The sequence below is a fragment of the Phyllostomus discolor genome, chromosome 10, assembly GCF_004126475.2.
Source record: "Phyllostomus discolor isolate MPI-MPIP mPhyDis1 chromosome 10, mPhyDis1.pri.v3, whole genome shotgun sequence".
Classification (NCBI taxonomy): Eukaryota; Metazoa; Chordata; class Mammalia; order Chiroptera; family Phyllostomidae; genus Phyllostomus; species Phyllostomus discolor.
Window position 1 is genome coordinate 83599550 of NC_040912.2, and position 17864 is coordinate 83617413.

Consider the following 17864-nt stretch of genomic DNA (forward strand, 5'->3'; position numbering starts at 1 on the left):
AAGGCAATACAAAGTTATCCATTGTTTTTCTTTCCATTGCCTGTGCTAACGGGCAAAAGTAATCCCAGTGCCAGAGGAGTTAGGAGAGGCTGGGGAGGGCTGGGAGAATGGGGCTTTGATGGCAGAGGCCGACTCTATCAGCAGACTGGTCCCGTTTGGTGTGTCTGCCTGTTTTTCACGTTCCGGCAGACACTAGCGTGTCAGAGGTTCTGGGTCTACAAGCACATCTGGGGATCAGACCAGACTAACTGGCCAGCACAGTAGGGGTGAGGCTGAACGAGGCATTCGGACTCTGGACTGGGCTCAGTCAAGGACCCAGCAAGGAGCTGAGGCCATAGAGAAGGTCCCCGCCGCAGCGCACTCCTGTGTTGGGCTGCTGGCTGCCTGTGACAGGAGACCCAGCTCATGTGGGCTTGAACATGCAGGGGCCCTTGGCTCAAGTGGTTGAGTTCCACAGGGCAGCTCCATCCTGAGCCATACATCCAGATGAAACCATTCCTTTGTGTCTCTAAACAGCAAGGCAACTTCCTGCAAAAAGCCCCGGGCAACCTTTTCTTACATTTCTGTGACCTGTACTGGGTCACGTTCCCATTGGGGAACCAACCGAAGTGGTGGCTGAGTAATGACACTCCTGACTGGCTCGGGGCCCCTGAAGCAAACATTGACCAGCAGGCTGGGGTTGCAGGTTGGCATGATGGGCTCCGGTGGGTCAGGGCTCACCCACAGCTCCAAACAGGTCACTGCCAGATCGCACGGCTGCTCCACAGTTGGGCACCGGAGGGTGGGACAGATGAGGGAGAGAACCCGTGTCCCAGCGACTCCTTTCCCTGGACACGCTTGAATGTTGGCAGCCTGACCAAGCGCTGGGGCAGTGAACGGACCTTGTTTCCCGCACCCTCCTACGATCCCGGAGTGGAGGCAAGCCGGTGTTCAGCGAGTATTCGAGATGATTGTTGAAGTGCCTCGTCGTTTCTACAAGCCTCAGCCCACGTCATCTCCGACTCATGCGTCACGGGTGGCAGGAGCGGTGTCCCGTCGTCACACCCCTTTGACGGGAGGGAACCTGAGTGGTGCCCGGTGACTGATCAAACACACCACAGAGCTGGCCAGCATCTTTTTGATTCTGAGCCTGAGGCTCCTTCTGGCATAGCAGGTGCGTCCTGGGCTGGGAGAGGCAAGAAGGGACCAACAGGAGTGTCCCACGAGGGAACAAAAAGGCCCAAATAAATGAAGGTGGGATAATCACCATATGGTTCTGTGCCATGTAGTCTCGAGTTTACACTGCCTCCGGAGCAGAGTAACAGATGAAAGCCCTCACTTACCCACGCTGGGATGTGTGGATTACATGGTTTAGTTCCCCGATTTGGGAGGGTTTTGTTTTAGAAAGTTTGGTACCACTTACTTGTAATCAATGTTAAAATCTACCAGGTGATGAAATATGAAGTACCCAGGATCATGACGTATTTCTATCAAAAATGTTTACAGTGAATCAAGCCCAACTTCCAGTTTACAGAAATGAGACAAAATGCAGCGTAGCTGTCACTTTATTCGTTTGTTTAGTTAAACATTTTATTTATTTACTTTTAGGGGAAATGAGGGAGAGAAACCTTGATGTGCTAGAGAAACATTTTCTCATGCCCCCAACTGGGGACCTGGCCTGTAACCCAGGCATGTGCCCCAACCAGAAATTGAACTGGTGACCTCTCAGTCCTCAGGCCAGCAGCACCCAGTCCCCTGAGCCGCACCTGCCAGGGCATCTTGTTGTCCCTCTGCAGTTGGCCCAGTCTCTTCAGAAAGGAAATGTTACTGAAAAAAAGTTCTATGTTAAGAGAGATTAAAGAAATACCCATAACGGTGCTTCAACCCTGGTTTTTGTTTAAAATAGTGGAACTGGGGAAATGGAAACATGGATTGAATGAATGGAGTTAATGCTAATTTTACTAAGTAATGGTGGAATCGTAAGTACATAGAAGACTATCCTGACTTTTAGGAGCTGCGTGCCGAAGGATTTTCCGGTGAAGTGTCCTGACCTAACATCTTCAAATGGCTCGATTTCATACATTCACATAAATGTTAACTGTTGTTAGATCCAGGTAGTGAGGGTGTTGATGTGACTTTAAATTCTCTATTTTGAAATGCTTTCACACAGTTGGGGGATATTTTAGATTTTCCATTTAAATCATCACTTAAAAAGTAGTGTGCCCCGTGGACATGGGTGTTTTAGTCAGGGTTTTTCTAAATACAGTCTGAGTATCAGAACCACACACCAAAAAACACATACAAATGGGCTTTGAGCTCACGAAAGCAGCTCGATGTTATCAGTCATCAGGAAAGTGCAAATGCAGACCGCACAGAGAGTCCACCACACACCTGCTGGAATGGCTGAGTGCGGGGAGACTGGCCGCACCACAAGAGGGCGAGGAAGCGGAGCAGCTGGAACTCGCCTTCCGGAGGGAGTGTAAGACGCACAGCTCCTTAGGAAAACAGGTGGGCGGTTTCTTACCAATGAAACATCTTGACCATACAACCCCTAGGTTCCTAAGAGAGATGACAACCTATGTCCACACGAGGACTTTTTTTTTTTTCTTTTTGTTTTACGAGGACTTTAAGTCGAATGTTTGTAGCAGCTGTATTCATAACAGCCCAAGTGCGGGGTCAACCATAGTATCACCCACTAGAGAGAAGGTAAATCCTGATGCATTCCCACAAAAACCTACCGATACATGCACTGACATGAATAAGTCTAAAACCTTCCATTCAGCCAAAAAAAAAAAAAAACAGACTCCGAACACTACGCACTGTGCAATCCTCTTATAGGAAATCCTAGAACAGGCTACACTTAATCTAAGACAGAATGCAGGTGAGCTTGGAGCTGGAGGTCCGGGAGGAGAGGATTGACCACAGAGGGACAGGAGGGAACTTTCTAGAGCGTTGGCATTACACATCTTGATTGGCAGTGGTTCACAAGGGCCTACACTTGTCAACAGGTGCTCCTCAACCGGATATATGTTCTTTGTTGCAAATTATACCTCCAAGTTCATTTAAAATACTGGCTTTTCCCCTGGTAGCAAGATGGGCTCTGTTAAGAGTTTCTGAAAATGGGGTTCCTGGACCCTCGGCATCAGAATCCCCAAGAAAGCCGATACAAACCTCACTTGGGGGCCCTGACCCCCTGAATCAGAAACAGCACTTGGGGGACGGCGAGTTCCAGGTCTGACACGGGACTGTTCAACAGACTGGATGTCCAGAGCTTCTCCTCAGAGGCTGCTGTGAGCCGCGGAGCCAGCCCGTGTCAGAGCTTGGTCCCCAGAGTCCCACGGAGCAAGCCAGTGTGCTGGCGACATCGCCGGATGGGAATTTGCAACAGCGGCAACTGGCAGTGCCGGTGGGAAGGCACTAGAAAGATTACCTGGAGGAGTTCCGTGCAGACGAACCTGCTGCGTGTCTCCCAGCGCCCTTTCTACCAGTGGGCCACCTGCTCAGAAGGCACGGCTGACCCGTGGAGCGAGGATGGAGCTGTGTGACGGATGACGACAGGCTGGGAGGAAAGGCAGCCGCGGGCATCGTTTCCGACGCTGGTAGTTCTCAAGCCGTGCCACACGTCAGAATCTCGTGGACCTTTTTTAAAAAGTCTAATTTCTCTTCTTACCTAAGTAGTGCATGACTGTTTTGTTTTCTTAAACTGTGAATATGGATTTAAGTGAGTATACGAACGGATGTATGTTTTTAGAAAAAGAAATCAGTCCTAGACAATGAAGTTCAGGATAAAGCTCTTCACTGGAGCTCAGCTGGGCTGGGGAAGTAACAGCCAAGGATCTCTGAAGGGAGATGAATCAGATGGCGATAGTATGTAACATCACTTCAGCATTTATTTTAAATTTCTCATATAGTCCCCATGTCCCCACTTCATTCCTAGGATTATTATGTGCCCACTATTCAATTTTCATTAAAAAAAAAAATCAGAACTGGAACCTGATTCCAGTTCTTGGAGACAGACTTCACTTTCTAATCTTCAGTAGAACAGCGTGGTGACTGTACATGGGTGGCCCGAGCCCCACCCAGACCCCTTCCGGCCCCCTGGAATGCTCCCTGGCACCCCTCCCAGCTCTGGCCACTGCTCTGTCATCATCGAGTAGTGTTAAGGCAACCATTTATCACTACTTTTGCTGTTTCTTCTAGTATTTGTCTCCAAATTTCTAAATAGGCTTACGCTTTGATTTGTGGGTTTGCCAACTTGGGACAGTAACGAGTAAGTCCTCTCTCCCACTCCACTGCTTCGCCAGGGAGGCTGAGTAACTTCCAGATTTCAGCCCCCAGCACCACACCCCACAGCCGGTCAGGGTCCCCCAGACACACGGTACTTGTCCCTGAAGCTGGGAGGCCTCCAAGGGCTCCTGATGTTAATTAAACCACCCTGACGTGCCAGACCCAGGACATCTGCTGAGAAGGGCTTTGAAGGGAGTTGAGACCAGACGTGTTTTCTTGCTCTGGAGCTAACTCGTAGTCGGAATGAGGAGGCCACCAGAGAGACTGAGTGCTTCCAAGGCTTTTATTGCTCGTCCTCTTGGACTCTCCGCGTCTTTCCCCCAGGCACCCGCAGGTTCTGCACAAGCTGCTGGTTTAGTGGACGTCACAGGCGTCTCCGAGGGGAATGTGGGTGCGTGGCCTGGACTCAGAAAGTTGGTTCATATACTACAGTTGTGTTGAATGCTCAGCACCAGACAGTCTCCTGTTGTTGGAGAGGTCTCTACAGGCTGGGGAGACCCCACAAGCCCCTGCAGTCCCCTGTGGTGCCACCCCCCAAGGATCCTTCACGAACCCCAGCACAAGGACACCTTCAGGCTGGCGTCCCCGCAGCTGTGGGAAGAGCTGCCTCGAACCCATGCACGTTTCTCCATATTTCCTTTCTCGCTGGGACCCCGTGTTTGCAGGAACTTCCACCTGCCAAGGCTGGGTTCCTCCTGCCCAGGTGGCTGTCTCCCCTGCGTCACGCCAGCCTTGGCCACCAGTGTGCAACCTCCCTCCTCCTCCGGGGGTCCACAGCTTCTCACTTGCTGTGACACCGGTCGTCAGCTGGGTTGGCTGTGTGCCAGCTGCCCGGAACCAGCATCGACAGCAACAACGTCCCTGCCGACAACCCTTCTTGATGCAAAGCATACGTCAGGGGCCCGATGAGAGCCCAGGCTGGGCGCACCTGTGATCCGTTCCTCTAGGACGGAAGGAGTGTGCATTGCAGGGAAGCAGGGAAGGGAAAGCATGGGAAATGGCCATTTTAATGAGGAAGAGACCTAGGCTCAAAATGCTAAGAAGCCAAACATCTGAAGGTCTCCGAACAGTCCCTCTTCAGCAGCTGGAGATGGAAATGGGCACTCGGCCCCAGGGCCGCAGAAAGCCTTCCGCCCGGAGGGGGTCTTCCTGCAATGGGACCTCCCTGGGCTCACTCAGGGCGGGGACCCATAAGCTCGGAGCAGGGAGCCCTGGGAGCCTGGTTCCAGGGAACCCCCAGCGGGCTCAGAATAGGTGCAACCCACATCACTTGGCCCCCTTGGCGCAGACGAAGGGTCTTGGAGAGGAGCAGTCCAAAGCCACGAGCTTGCCTTCATCCACAGCCCCGCACCTGAGATCCGGCTGGCCCTCCACTTCCTTCGGGACTCTGGGGAGGGGTGAGAGGAAGGAGGGGCACTCAGGGTGGTGGGGCTTCGGGGTGTCGCAGGCCCGCCACCCTGCAGCCCCACTGGCCCGGGGACTGTTTGAGTCGACCCTGGGGTAGGTACGTGAGGATATCCCTAGCTCATCAGCTGTGTGGCCCTGGGTGGACCCCCAGTGCTCTCTGAGTGGCACACGTGTGTGTAGAACAGGGTGACGGTCCTGCTTGGGTCAGTGTTCTGGGGTCCTAAACACGGGGTGGGGTGACAGGGACTAAACAAAACCAGGCCCTGAGCATGCATGTGGGGTCAGCCTTCTGAGGGGCAGGACCAGGGGGTGGAGCAGGACGACTGAACCTGGGGAGATGGCGGACTCAGCACAGCAGTGCGGGAGGCGGGGAAGGCTTCCAACCCCTTTTTGGCACCTGCTGCAATGCAGCACTATTGCACTGTGGGCAGAGGGGGGCCCCCCACCCAGGCCCACAGTCACTCACAGCGGGGGTGACAGGGGGGTTTTGTCGATCCAGTGCCAGCCACGGGGGCCTCTCTGGACCCCCACCCAGGAGTGCTTGATGGCTAGGCATCTGCTCAGGAGGTCCTGCGGGAGAAAAGCAGCATGGTCACCCTTACTGGACATGAGCTCGCCTCACCTGGGGCTTCTGCGCGTTCCCAGCTTTCCAGGCCCGGAAGCAACTGAGCTGCACCTGACCCGACACGCCCCAACGCCGGGAGCTGGGAGGTTGCCCCGGATGCCGACAGGTTCCCTGGCACTGAGCTCAGGATGGGAACCAGAAATGGGGGTGATCTCATCTCTGCCCTCAAGGCGAGAGGGTGTGAATGCCAGTCTCCACCGAGCAACAGAGTTTGAACAAAGAGGCTCCCAGGTGAGGGGGCGAGGTGAGCAAAGCTGAGGGGGAGGCAGCGATGGGGTGGATTAGGCTGCAGCCGCCGAGGAGCAGATGGTCAACAACACAGCCGCCGGCAGGAGCATCAGGTACGCTGTAGCAGTTCAGGGCAACACTCTTAAGGCCCTTAAGCAGGAGGAAGAAGCCCATGGCTTCTTCCCGTTCTCAGGGGGAGGGGGGTGTCGGCGCAGCGGGCGGAAGGCTGCAGTGTGTGTGCGGGTCACAGCGAGTGCCAGAGCGGACGCACAGTCGTGGCATGACTGTAATAACGAAAATGTCTGCACGTACGGGGACACACACTGTGAGGAACGAGGAGGCTGGAGAGCTGTGAGCAGTGATTATTTCTTTGAACTATTTATGCTTGCGGTCATCTTTTTAACAATAAACCAAGACACAGTATTTAAGACTTTCCAACTCGTTTCGAACCTGCACTTCGACTGCGTTTAAAAGGTGTTAACATTGTAATTCCCGGTGCGACGCGGCCAGTCCGCACCTGCCCTTCCTGGCGTCCGTTCCACTTTGGGGAAAAGTCCGAGAGCGTGAAGGGGAGAAAATGAAGTTACTCAAAGATAGCAAGCACAGCGCCATCTATGAAGAAGAGGCGGAAGCCACCCAAATAAACGCCCAGCCATCTGGAACTAACTCGGCCAATTACAGGATAGCACCTTGGGGAACTGTGGTGCTATGGAGGATGACCGGTCCGTGGAAGATGCAGTTATGCAAGAAAACGTGAATACGAAACCAGGCTCGGTGGACCAGGCAGCGCCCGCCAGCACGGGCTCACGATGCCGAGAAGCCTTGACTCGCGTTAGTAAAACGGGACAGTGAAAATGGATGTGACGTCATGTTCAGTTTTTTTGCCCCCAAAGTGGTTTGAGTTGACAAAGCTGAAAACTCAGTATTTAACCCTGGGAATTAGCAATTAAGCACTGCAGTGACAACTGTCCCTTGGTGCTACTTCTATTGGTCCCTCAGGTCCTTCAGCTTCAGGGTCCTTTCCTGTAGGGACACCATGAACTTGGGGAGGACTGGGGGCCAGTCTTACTCACCATGGATGATGACAGCCCAGCACACAGTCAGCCAGCTCAGCAAAACTACCTCCCCTGTCCCTGGCAGTCACCACCAAGGGCCCCAGGTAATACCCGTGTGGCCACGCCAGCCAGGGCCATCCATTTCTTTCTCCCCTCCCCTCCTCTCCCTCCCTCCCTCCTCTCTCTCTCTCTCTCTCTCTAACTGTGGTCAAGTATACAGTCAGTGTGTACATTTAAGGTAGCTTCCTCTTTCCTCGCCCTGCAAAACGAAGCAGTTGCTCAGCTGAGGTCCAAGGTCACTCTGGATCGAACCTCTCTGACCAGGGACTGGAGGGCAGGGGTCCTTGATGTCACTAGGTTTCTGGGGACATTTGCTGTGCTCAGTGGGTCTGTCTCAGGAGATGGAAAAATTACGCTGGGCTGCTAAGTCCCTGCCCTGCCAGTTCCCCCCACTCAGCTTCAAGCGCTCTTTAGGGACCCAGCTGTGTTCCCACTGGTCTTCAGTTTGCAGAGGTGACTGGGCTGGCTCCTTTGATGGGGGAGCCTGGGAAGGTGTCCTCTGCCCAGCCTGTTCTCACCTCACAGTGACTAAGAACTCAGGGCCCAGCCCAGGCGGAAACTGTTACATACCCGTCTCCTGCCCGCCGGCCCGGGCTACCATTCTGGGGCAGGAGACAGCACAGGGAGAACTCTGAGACTGCGCTGCTGTTGCTGGCCAGCGTCTAGCGTCCTGGTTGCCAGGCACCACCTTTGAGCACTTAGGTAGAGGTGGATAGCAAACCAAGGCAGGGAGGAGGAGGGAGGCTTGTCTCACCCACTAACTCAGCAGCCCTGAGCCTGGTCGGTCGGGTAATAGTGCCAGGTGTTGTGACATCACAAGAAACACCAGGCTGACATGGGAGGAGGGAAGTCCTTGAAATTCTATTTTGTTTCCACTATCTGGGAAAGAAAGCCTTTGAAGCTGTGCTTTCATCCCAAGGCCTGAAAGGCAGGAAAGGGCCCACAGTGCCCAAAAAAGCACATAAAACAGCTCTGGTTAATTGCCTACCTCTGGTCACTATCTGTTTTACAAGGGAGTCCCTAATGCTTATGGAAAGAGCCCATAAATAACGCTGGGTAACCGCCCCAGCTTTAATTAACTGCCTCCTGTCATGTATCTGTTTTACAACAAGACGGACAAATGTGGTCTGGAGCAAGGTAAGGATCTGGGCTAACAGACTCCCCTCATACCTACGTGTGGGTGGTCACACCCCCTTGAGAAAGCTGGCACCACCGTCACCCATCAACACCTAACTCTTTTACTCTCATCTCGCCAACTGTGTAAGTCCTCAGAACAAAGGACCTGGCTTTCTTGGCTCTCTGGCTGCCTGGCCCCAGGCCACCCAGCCTCTGGCCACCCGGGGGCTGGCCACCCCAGCCTTCAGCCATCCTTCCTTTTGCCTTTGCCCTGAACCTCTGCCTTTCACTGCCCCCCGCCCCGCGCCCCGACCTAGGACCCACTCCCTTCCATGGGAAGGGATCACTAACAAACCTGACTTCCCGCTACTAGACTCGCCAATCTGTAATTCTTTACATGCATCAGAAAGAAGAACCAGGTCTCTCCCATCAACAATTACCCTCGCATTTGCCCCTAATCCTCATAGAGAATTTTCCCCTAGCTCAGAGGAGGACTAGAGACCCACGGGGTGAACCCAGCCCACAGGCGCAAGCCCAGCCTGGCCCAGCCTGGCCGATCTGCGCCCTTGAAGTTCAGCTGTCTGTCACGCCCAGCCAGGGTCGGCCCCTCAACAGCCCTCCCACAGATCAAGAAAGAAATGCTTGTGGCCTTATGTCACTGACTTCAGCGGTGATTTGTCGCCCTGCATTTTATAGCAAGACCCGACAGCACACCCCCTACATGTGATTAATTTTCCATACCACCTCCCAAGAGCACACATGTCCCCCCAACAGATCCACCAGCACAGAGTGGTTTCTGAGCCCCCTGCTAACTGCATGGCCGCCCAGCTCCACCTCCGTGCCTTAGAATGCACAGTAAACCAAAGACCCTGGCGGCACGGAATCTAGTCCCCCTGCATGCCACGTTACTTCTCCAAGCCTTGGCAACTTTTTCTGTAATGTGGAAGTGGACTAGATCTTTGCGATTCCTTGCAAGGCTAGTATCCTGTAACCGGTGAGGGTATGCACGCTCCTCCGCTGCCCACCCTCCCCCCTTCTCACCTGGGCGTGGCTCAGCAGGGCGAGGGTGGCATTGTGGGCTGAGCAGAACACCTGGCTGGCTTCCCAGGCCTGAGCTTCGGCAGAGAGGTAGTAACAGTGCTTCCCGGACCACAGCCAGCCCTGGCACATGGCTGGCAGCTGATCCCTGCAAGTAGAGACCATAGGTGAGCCTAGGGGTAAACTGTAAGGAGCTGAAGGCAGTGTACATTAAAACATCAACTTCCGCCCGCCTGCCTGGTCTGAGGGGCAAGTCTGCAGGCATGCAACTGGAGAGCTTTTCGGTGGAAAGCAGGGTGGGTAGGGCCCTGAGGAAGGCTGTACGGTTTGAGTGGGGCACAAAGCCCCCCTGGTCGGGGCTGCTGACAGACTGCTTGTCAGAGTGTAGTCAGGAGGAGGCGCCATACCTGTTCCAGTTCCAGTTCCAGTTCCAGAGGCCAGGACTATAATGGCGACCGTGGACACCGCCAAGAGCACTGCCATGACCACCAGGGCCCACCGCAGGGACCTCATGTACATCGGCAGCCCTGGGGGGAGGGGAGGGGACAACCAGGAGAGACAGGTTAGAGCCACCGACTTAGACATCAGCTTCGCACCCACCTGCGCACCCACCACCTCGGCCCAGACACCCTGGATGACCCGCTGGATTTAGAACTTCCTATTTGGAAGAAAAATACTACATGTTTTCTTCTTAAATGACTAGAAGGCCTAAGATTCTACTCAAGAAAGAACAAATAATTGGCTAACAAGCATCTACTGTGCGCCCAACATGCCCCAGACACAGGGTGTAAATATGGTCAAGCACGGGGCAAGGCCGCTGCACTCCAGATGCTCACAGACCGGGCCTGAGGCACCAGGAGATGAAACTGCAGATTCGAGAGAGGATCGAGGGCTCGATTTGGAGTTCATCGGACCTGGGTTCACGTTCTGACTCAAGTGTTCTTGGTGTTTTCCAGTTTTGTCACTGGAATCGCGCTTGCCTCTTTGACCTCTCCAGGTCGCCGGAGGCCAAGGAGGAAGCACCGTGCAGAGCACACTTGGACAGGAGTGAGGCTGCAGAGGGGAAAAGAGCCCCAGAGACCCAGGGAATTAAGTACTGACCTAGGCCAGCTACATCATGGGGGACCTTGGAAACACTACGCTAAGTGAAAGAAGCCAGACACCAAAGGATGTGTATTATGAGTCCCTTGAGTGAAATATCCAGAATAGGCAAACCCATAGGGACAGAAACTAGACGAGCGGCTACCTGGGGCTGTGGGCTGAGCGGTGAAGGGCTAAGAGGCAGAGCATTTCTTTTTGGAGTGAATGCAAATATTCTAAACCTGGCTGGTGATGGTCACACAACTCTGTGAAGATACTAAAGACCATAGAATTGTATGCTTTAGGTGGGTGAATTGTGTGGTGCGTAAATTATAGCTTGGTGAAGATGTTCCCCAAAAAAGCAAACTGAAAGTGCTTGGAATAAAAGATATATAGCCTAGGCCGGGTAGCTCGGTTGGTTAGAGTGTCGTCCTGATACACCAAGGTTGCAGGTTCGATCCCTGATACACCAAGGTCGAGGGTCTGGGCACAGACAAGAATCAGCTAATGAATGCTTAAGTTTGTTTCTCTCTCCAAAATCAATAATTTTTTTAAAAGGTACATAAATTGACAATCTTCAAATAACAAAAGCAGAACTAAAAGCCTGGAGAAGAAAAGGAAAATAAACCAACCAATAACCTCAGTGACTATAACTAATGTGGCAGAATAGTAAATTGGGCTCTGACCTTTCAGAAAACCAAGCAATAAAGAAATACGCTAAGTTACAAAAGTCTCACACACTTTCACATTCAGGGCTACAATGCAGACCCAGGAAATGACTCCCGCACAGCCATCTGTCTCCCCAACTTCCAGGTCAAAAAGAAAAGTAGCCCCCCCCGCCACGCCCCTTTAGAAAGCAATTCTTAATCACACAAGTAACAAATTCATTGTCCTGGTTAAAAGAAGAACACATACAGATGAAGCTAAATCCCCCCAGTTGCTACTTATCTTTCAAGTCTGAGCTCCAGGAAGCTTTCCTGCCCCCAAGTTCACCGGCCACTCCCTCCCGGTTCCTCGGCCAGGATTGCTTAATTGTTTATATCTTTTTCAGACTATCTTCTTCCCTCCGGGGACGCCACTACCACCACCACCGTCACGTGATCCTGAAAAACTTTCCCTCTCCTGGAATTCCTTCCACCCCGACCTCTCAAAAGGCTGCGGACACTAAGAGGGCGTGTGAAAGTTGTCGGAACAGTGTAAGGGGAAAGAATAGTGGGTTTATTCTTTTATCCCAAACCATCTGAATTAGAATTACGTAGACCAGAATGTCATTGGTTGCAAGCCAGAGAGACGACAGGTAGGGCCGGACATTGGGGGCGGGGGGTCGTCTGGGTCTCCTAGACTCTCCAGAGCAGTGGCCCAGGGCGGGGTGGGTGTCGGGGACCTCGGGCTGCCTGGACCCCGACCCGGCGGCGTAGGCTCCCGGCGCAGGCGCGCACTTACCGACGAGCTTGATCCCCCGGTGCAGCTTCAGGTCCACCTGGGCGCGGTGCAGCAGCACGATGTCCTCCTTCTCCACCTCCGGCTCCTTGAAGCGGCAGCGGCTCTTCGAGGAGGCCGAGGACTTTGTGCCCCACTGGGCAGCGGCGGCCGGGCCCTCGGCGTCGCGGCAGTGCTCGGTCCGGGCTGCGGCCAGCGGCGAGCCCCAGCCCGACGTGCTGCCCAAGGAGGCGGTGAGCGGCAGGATCGGGAACACAGGCGAGGCGTGGCGGGAGAAGCCTGGGGACTCGGGCACCGGCACCGTGATGAAGCGCGTGGAGGGCGCGGGCGAGGGCGTGCGGCTGCCACCGGCCGCGCCCACGGGCTTCACGCGCACGTCCACCTGCAACTCCACGGGCGCCCAGGTGCCGGGCGCCGGCTCCCCCGGCGCGGCCCAGGGCACCAGCTCCGCCTCGCGGTCCCGGAGCTGCTCGGCCGCAGTGGCGCCCGGCGACGGCGGCGGCTCGGGGCTGGCGGACACCTGGCGGCGGAAGGCACCGTAGCCCAGGCTGGGTGGCAGCACCCGCAGGCGCGCGGGGTGCGGCGAGGGCGGCTTCTTCCCGCCCGAGAGGCCCTGGCCCGTGCCGGGCATCTCGTGCACGGCCGGAGCCGGGACGCTCTCGGGACTCTTGGGTCTCTCCTCCCCGGGGGCCTGCGGCCGCTCCAGCCCCGGGACCTGGTTTTCCAAGGTCTCCATTGGCAACTCGGCCCCGGCGTGGTCTCCTCCGGATGCCGCCCGGGCCCTCTCCATCCTGGACGCGGAGCAACCGAGAGCTGCGCAGTGGAGCTCACCTGGGCCCAGGTAGGAAGTCGGTTTCCCCTCTCGCTTCGGCCCGGGTCCCCGTCCGGCGGGGTTGAAGTTGCCTAACTTCGCCGCTCTCCTAGAAGCCTGGGGCTCCGCTGGCCACGCCCCTCCGGGCCACGTTCCTCCAGGCCACGCCCCGCCGGGCCCCGCCCCGCCGGGTCACGCCCCTTTGCCTGGTGCTGGCCAACCGGAAGGGCTGAGGGCCCGGAACTGTAGTTTCCACACACCCCCCCCACCCCCGAAAAGCGCTAGGAGGATGCACTTAAGGGAGAACCTGGAGTCACTAGATGCACCCGGACGCTTTCCTCTTCTTTGTCCTTGGTCCCGCCCACTTACCCTCCCCCCTCCCCTGGCCCTCTGCTATTGTGCTGATTTGGAGAGTTACCGCGTGGGCAGACAGCGGTTGGCCGAGTCTTGTCGAGACTGCTGGGACCTCAGGAAAACCAGTGGGTTCAAAAGGAATGGGGCTGCCTGCTGGAAGAGTAACAGAGCTGGCTGTTCCGACAGTGTGGTGTGGGAAGGGGCGCCACACCCGAGAGGAACCCGCCCCCTTCCCGCAGAAGTCCCTGGAACAGCTTCTCTGGAGGCCTGACTCCTACTAGCCTAACTCGTTCAAGACTGAGGAATGAACAAGCAAGAAACTGTCTGTTTCCTGGTGACAGGAGCCTGGTCCCCAGGGCAATCGGGTGTGCTGGAGTACAGGTTTCCCAACTCTGGCCACTGAGCTGAATGCAAAAAAAAAGAAAAAAAACAAAACCCAAAAAAAAAAAACCCAGCACAAAAAAAACAAAAACCCCACCAGATTCCTGGCTGGGCTCCACCCAGACCTACTGAATCTCCTAAGGGGCTGAGGTTAGTGCTATTTTTATCAAGTTCCCCAGGATTGGCAGATAAAATGCTGGTCAATCAGTTAATTCTGAACTTTGGATAAACAAGAGTTTCTGCCCTTCCTAAAACTTACTTGTTCAATTCTGTGGATTTCTGGGACCCTGCCCTCTCTACCTTTTTTTTTCCTTCCTTAAGTTGGAGTAACAGTCACCTGTTCTGACTGCTAGTGGGTGCAGTGGGGGGAACCAAGTCCCACCACGGGCTGCCTGGGGCTCTCTCAGGATGAGCACCAGGCTTTGGAGCCGGCTCCACTGTGCCTCCTTCTGATAGGGGACTCAAGACTTGGAAAATTTTAGCTTAAGGTAAAAAGTTATGAGTCTAGCAAATAATGTGTATGTTAAAGCTTTTGTTTGAGAAACTTCGGATAAGGCCCATCCTGGCTCCTGGGGGAAAAACAGCCAACCTCCTGGCGCACCTGATAAAGATTACCGCCTGCAGGACATCCGAACCCCAGGGAGAGCAGCGGACCACCCCCCCCCCCATTGGGACCAGCTAACTGCCCAGGACCGGAATGTCGCAGCTTCTGAATCTCAAAGCCCTCACCGCACCTTGTTTGTCCTCCCCCACCCCCTTATAAAAGATCTGGCCAGGAAAGAGAAGGGAAGATGGTTTGTTAGTGTATGAACCCGCCAGTCTTCTCGGATCGCCAGCCATCTGAATAAAGTGCCTATAAAAGATTAAATCACTGGCATTGCTTATTGGATTTGGTAGTGACAGGCAGCCCGAACGCCGGTGTCTTTTCCGGTTACACTTCCAAGGCAGAGTCTCAGTGGCATTGGCATGGGAAGGCCATTTACAACTTCTGCGGTGGAAAACTCTAAGGCAGGTGAATTACCCAAATGTTCCAAGGGGCTTCAGTTTCTGGCTAGCCAAAAAGAGCAAGTAGCTACTGCTGTCCCCTCTTCCATCCTTTTCTCTCACTTTAAAATCCTTTTTCTATTTTACAACAGCAACACATGCTTGTGATCTGACGTTTAAATATTATAGGAAGTGCACCCTGCAGAGAGCGGAAGTGCCCAGTATTGCCTGCCCCCCCGGGATCTCCGTTATTAACGATTAGGTGTGCCCTCTTCTGGATTTTCTCCTGGACATACCCTCAGCTATATTGCTGTGCTATGCATGCATTCTTTATCTCCAAATCTTCACTCGTGACTCAACTCATATCTACCCCTAATTTATTTAGGCTGTCTCCTTCTGGTGCGCATTCACATTGTTCCCATTTGGGTGACACAGTGACTGCAGCCCTGCAAATGCCACCTTGCACATCGTTTTTTGTATTTTCAATCACATCTCCTATGGTGTTTGCAGAGTAGATTCATTCAAATGGAACTGCTTCGCCCTGACCAGTGTGGCTCAGTGGGTTGGGCATCATCCTGCAAAGTGAAAGGTCACCAGTCCAATTCCAGGTCAGGGCACATGCCTGGGGTGTGGGTTTGGTCCCTGGTCGGGGTGCGTGCAAGAAACAACCAATTGATGTTTTTCTCTCATATCAATGTTTCTCTCTCTTTCTCCTTCCCTTCCCCTCTCTCTAAAAAACGAATAATAAAATCTTTTTAAAAGAAAGGGAAAAAAATGGAAGCGCTTAGCCAAAGGGTACTCTGATGGACAATGTCGCAGGGACCCGAGAACTCCCAAGAGGCTGAACACACGGTGGATGAGAGAGGGGTGTGCCCCCAGCCTCACCAGCACTTGAAATGACCAGTCTCTTAGTCTTAGCCAATTTGGAGGGTGAAAACATAAAATTAAAACTTGCACTTTTTTTAAGTTACAAATGAGGTTGAACATCTTTTCGTGTGTTTGAGAAGTGTCTTGCCATCCTCAGGGCCGTTGCCACTGCCTCTGAAGCCTCGGGTCACCAGCTGGTTCCAGGAAGTGGTTCAGCAGGAACCAAGTTCACCGGCGCAGGGAGCCCGATGGTATCTGGCTAAACAGACCGAAGAGTTCTGAGAGCATAAACTAATTCCTGGCTGGTTGCTCCAAAAAGGAAACAAACATCCTCACTCTGGCTCTTGGCTGATGTCACGCCCTCTGGCATCTGGGGCTCTTCCAGGGCCCTGAACAGACCGACAAGGGAGGGGATGGGTTTCTGCACGGCCAGCTCCCTGGCATGGTCGGTCCATCCTCAGCTCACATTCCAGCTGCTCAGAGAGAGGCTCAGGGGCACCCAAGCCAGGGCAGCAGTCCCCACCCCCCAGCTCCCTGCCCCTCACCTGTGGACTGTCTTCATGGAACTCAGCGCAGTTTTCGGCTGCCGTGTCCACGTATTTGTCTTGTTGTTTCATGGTGTCTCTGGCCCTCTAGAAATCACTGTTGTAGCCCCAGGACGGTCTCTGGCCTGCCCCCCCCTTCTTGGCTGATGTCGCCCCAGGGGCTTAGGGAATATTCATGAGATACATACAGCTGAACTAGGCCCTGTGTGGGTGCTGGGCATACCTTGTCTTTATTATTTTTCTCCCTCAATTTTTATTGACAGATTTTAAGCAGACTCCATATACAAAGAGAGCGGGATGGCAGCTAAGGGCAGGGAGAAGAGGGGGTGGAAGGATGGAGCAAAGAGGAAAAAGGACTCATGGACACCGACAACAGTGTGGTGATTGCAGGGAGGGGCATAAGGGGACTAAATGGTAATGGAAAAAAAAACAGTAAAAATAAAACTATACAGCCCTGGCTGGTGTAGCTCAGTACATTGAGTGCGGGCTTCGAACCAAAGCATTGCAGGTTCGATTCCCAGTCAGGGCACATGCCTGGGTTGCAGGCCACGGCCCCCAGTAACCGCACATTGATGTTTCTCTCTCTCTTTCTTTCTCTCTCCCTTCCCTCTCTAAAAAATAAATAAATAAAATCTTTTAAAAAATAAAAAATAAAAAAATAAAACTATACAAAAAATTTTCAAAAGAAAAATAAAAAGAGTAAACAGAGAACACTTGAATACCCTCCACCGAGATTCAGCAGTTAGCGTTGCACCGTATCTGCTCTGTCTCTACCTCCGCACGAGTGCACTCCTGTGGTGGTCTCCAGGGGACAGCTGGGTACGCGGCACGCCTGGAGAAGCTGCCCCTGACTGCTAGGTGTGTGTCTGCTCTGAATACGTGTGTTCTCCCCAAGTCCAGGATCACCCCCACACCCAGAAATGAACGATTACTCCATACTAGGTGATGTATAGCAGTCATGTTTAAATTTACCCAACTTTTTCAGACCAGGATCCAGTCAAGTCTCAGACATTACATTTGGGTGTTATGTTTATTTCTTCTTCCTAATAACTCTGAGAGGAAGGCACTAAAATGCCTACTCTACAGATGAGGAAGGTGAGGGTCAGGGAGGTGGGGGGTGGGGAACCTGCCAGATCACGTGACTCCAAGGTGGGAAAGTTAAGATACTGCCCTATGTCTCTGGCTCCCAAATACATCTTTTCTCCCCGCTTCTGCGTCCTGCTCCCCTGGTTTCCTGGGGGTTTCGTTCCCAGACTCTGGCTGGTCCGGTCCATGCAAGTCTTGGGCTGGGCCACAGTGGAGTGTCAGCCCAGTTACCTAGCCAACTGGTCTTCACTTTCAAGTTCCTCTAGCCACACTCCCGCCCCTCCTTACTCCTGACCTCATCTCTGCTGTGACTGGGAGTGGCCAGGCCCCTGTTTCCGCCTCCCTTACTTACAGGAGGACCCACTTGCAGCTTGGGGAGATAAATGGCTTCAGCAGATGATCAGAAGGTGGCTTTTGGCCAGGGGTGGGGGCAGGGCTGTGACAGGAGAAAGCATTCCAGCCGGGTCTGTGCACGCTCACCCAAGGAGACTCGAGGAAGAGCCCTGACATGAGAGGAAAAC

The 17864-nt window shown here is 53.8% G+C and overlaps 1 protein-coding gene across 2 annotated transcripts; it reads right to left on the reverse strand.

The window, feature by feature from the left end:
* Positions 1-1528: 1528 nt before the first annotated feature.
* On the reverse strand, positions 1529-13243 carry KLRG2 (killer cell lectin like receptor G2). Of its 2 annotated transcripts, none has more exons than XR_004899734.1 (5): positions 12319-13243; positions 10224-10322; positions 9799-9946; positions 6140-6243; positions 1529-5653 (listed from the first exon to the last, which is right to left on the reverse strand). XR_004899734.1 is itself a non-coding variant. In XM_028526235.2 (5 exons), exons 1-5 carry the CDS (start codon positions 13103-13105, stop codon positions 5533-5535), a joined length of 1263 nt encoding a protein of 420 aa, XP_028382036.1. In that variant the 5' UTR covers positions 13106-13243; the 3' UTR covers positions 1529-5532. The 2 variants fall into 2 exon arrangements, 1 of the variants encoding a protein (XP_028382036.1); XM_028526235.2 differs by having other exon boundaries at positions 9799-9929; positions 10203-10322.
* Positions 13244-17864: the final 4621 nt, after the last annotated feature.

Bases quoted from the DNA above. Each gene is read 5' to 3' on its own strand.
- KLRG2 (XM_028526235.2), bottom strand. From the start codon at position 13,105: ATGGAGAGGGCCCGGGCGGCATCCGGAGGAGACCACGCCGGGGCCGAG. The intron at 6,244-9,798 runs GTGAGAAGGGGG...TTTCTCCCGCAG, and splicing joins CCCTGCTGAGCCACGCCCAG to GACCTCCTGAGCAGATGCCT. The intron at 5,654-6,139 runs GTGAGTGACTGT...ACCCCTCCCCAG, and splicing joins ACCCCCCTGTCACCCCCGCT to AGTCCCGAAGGAAGTGGAGG.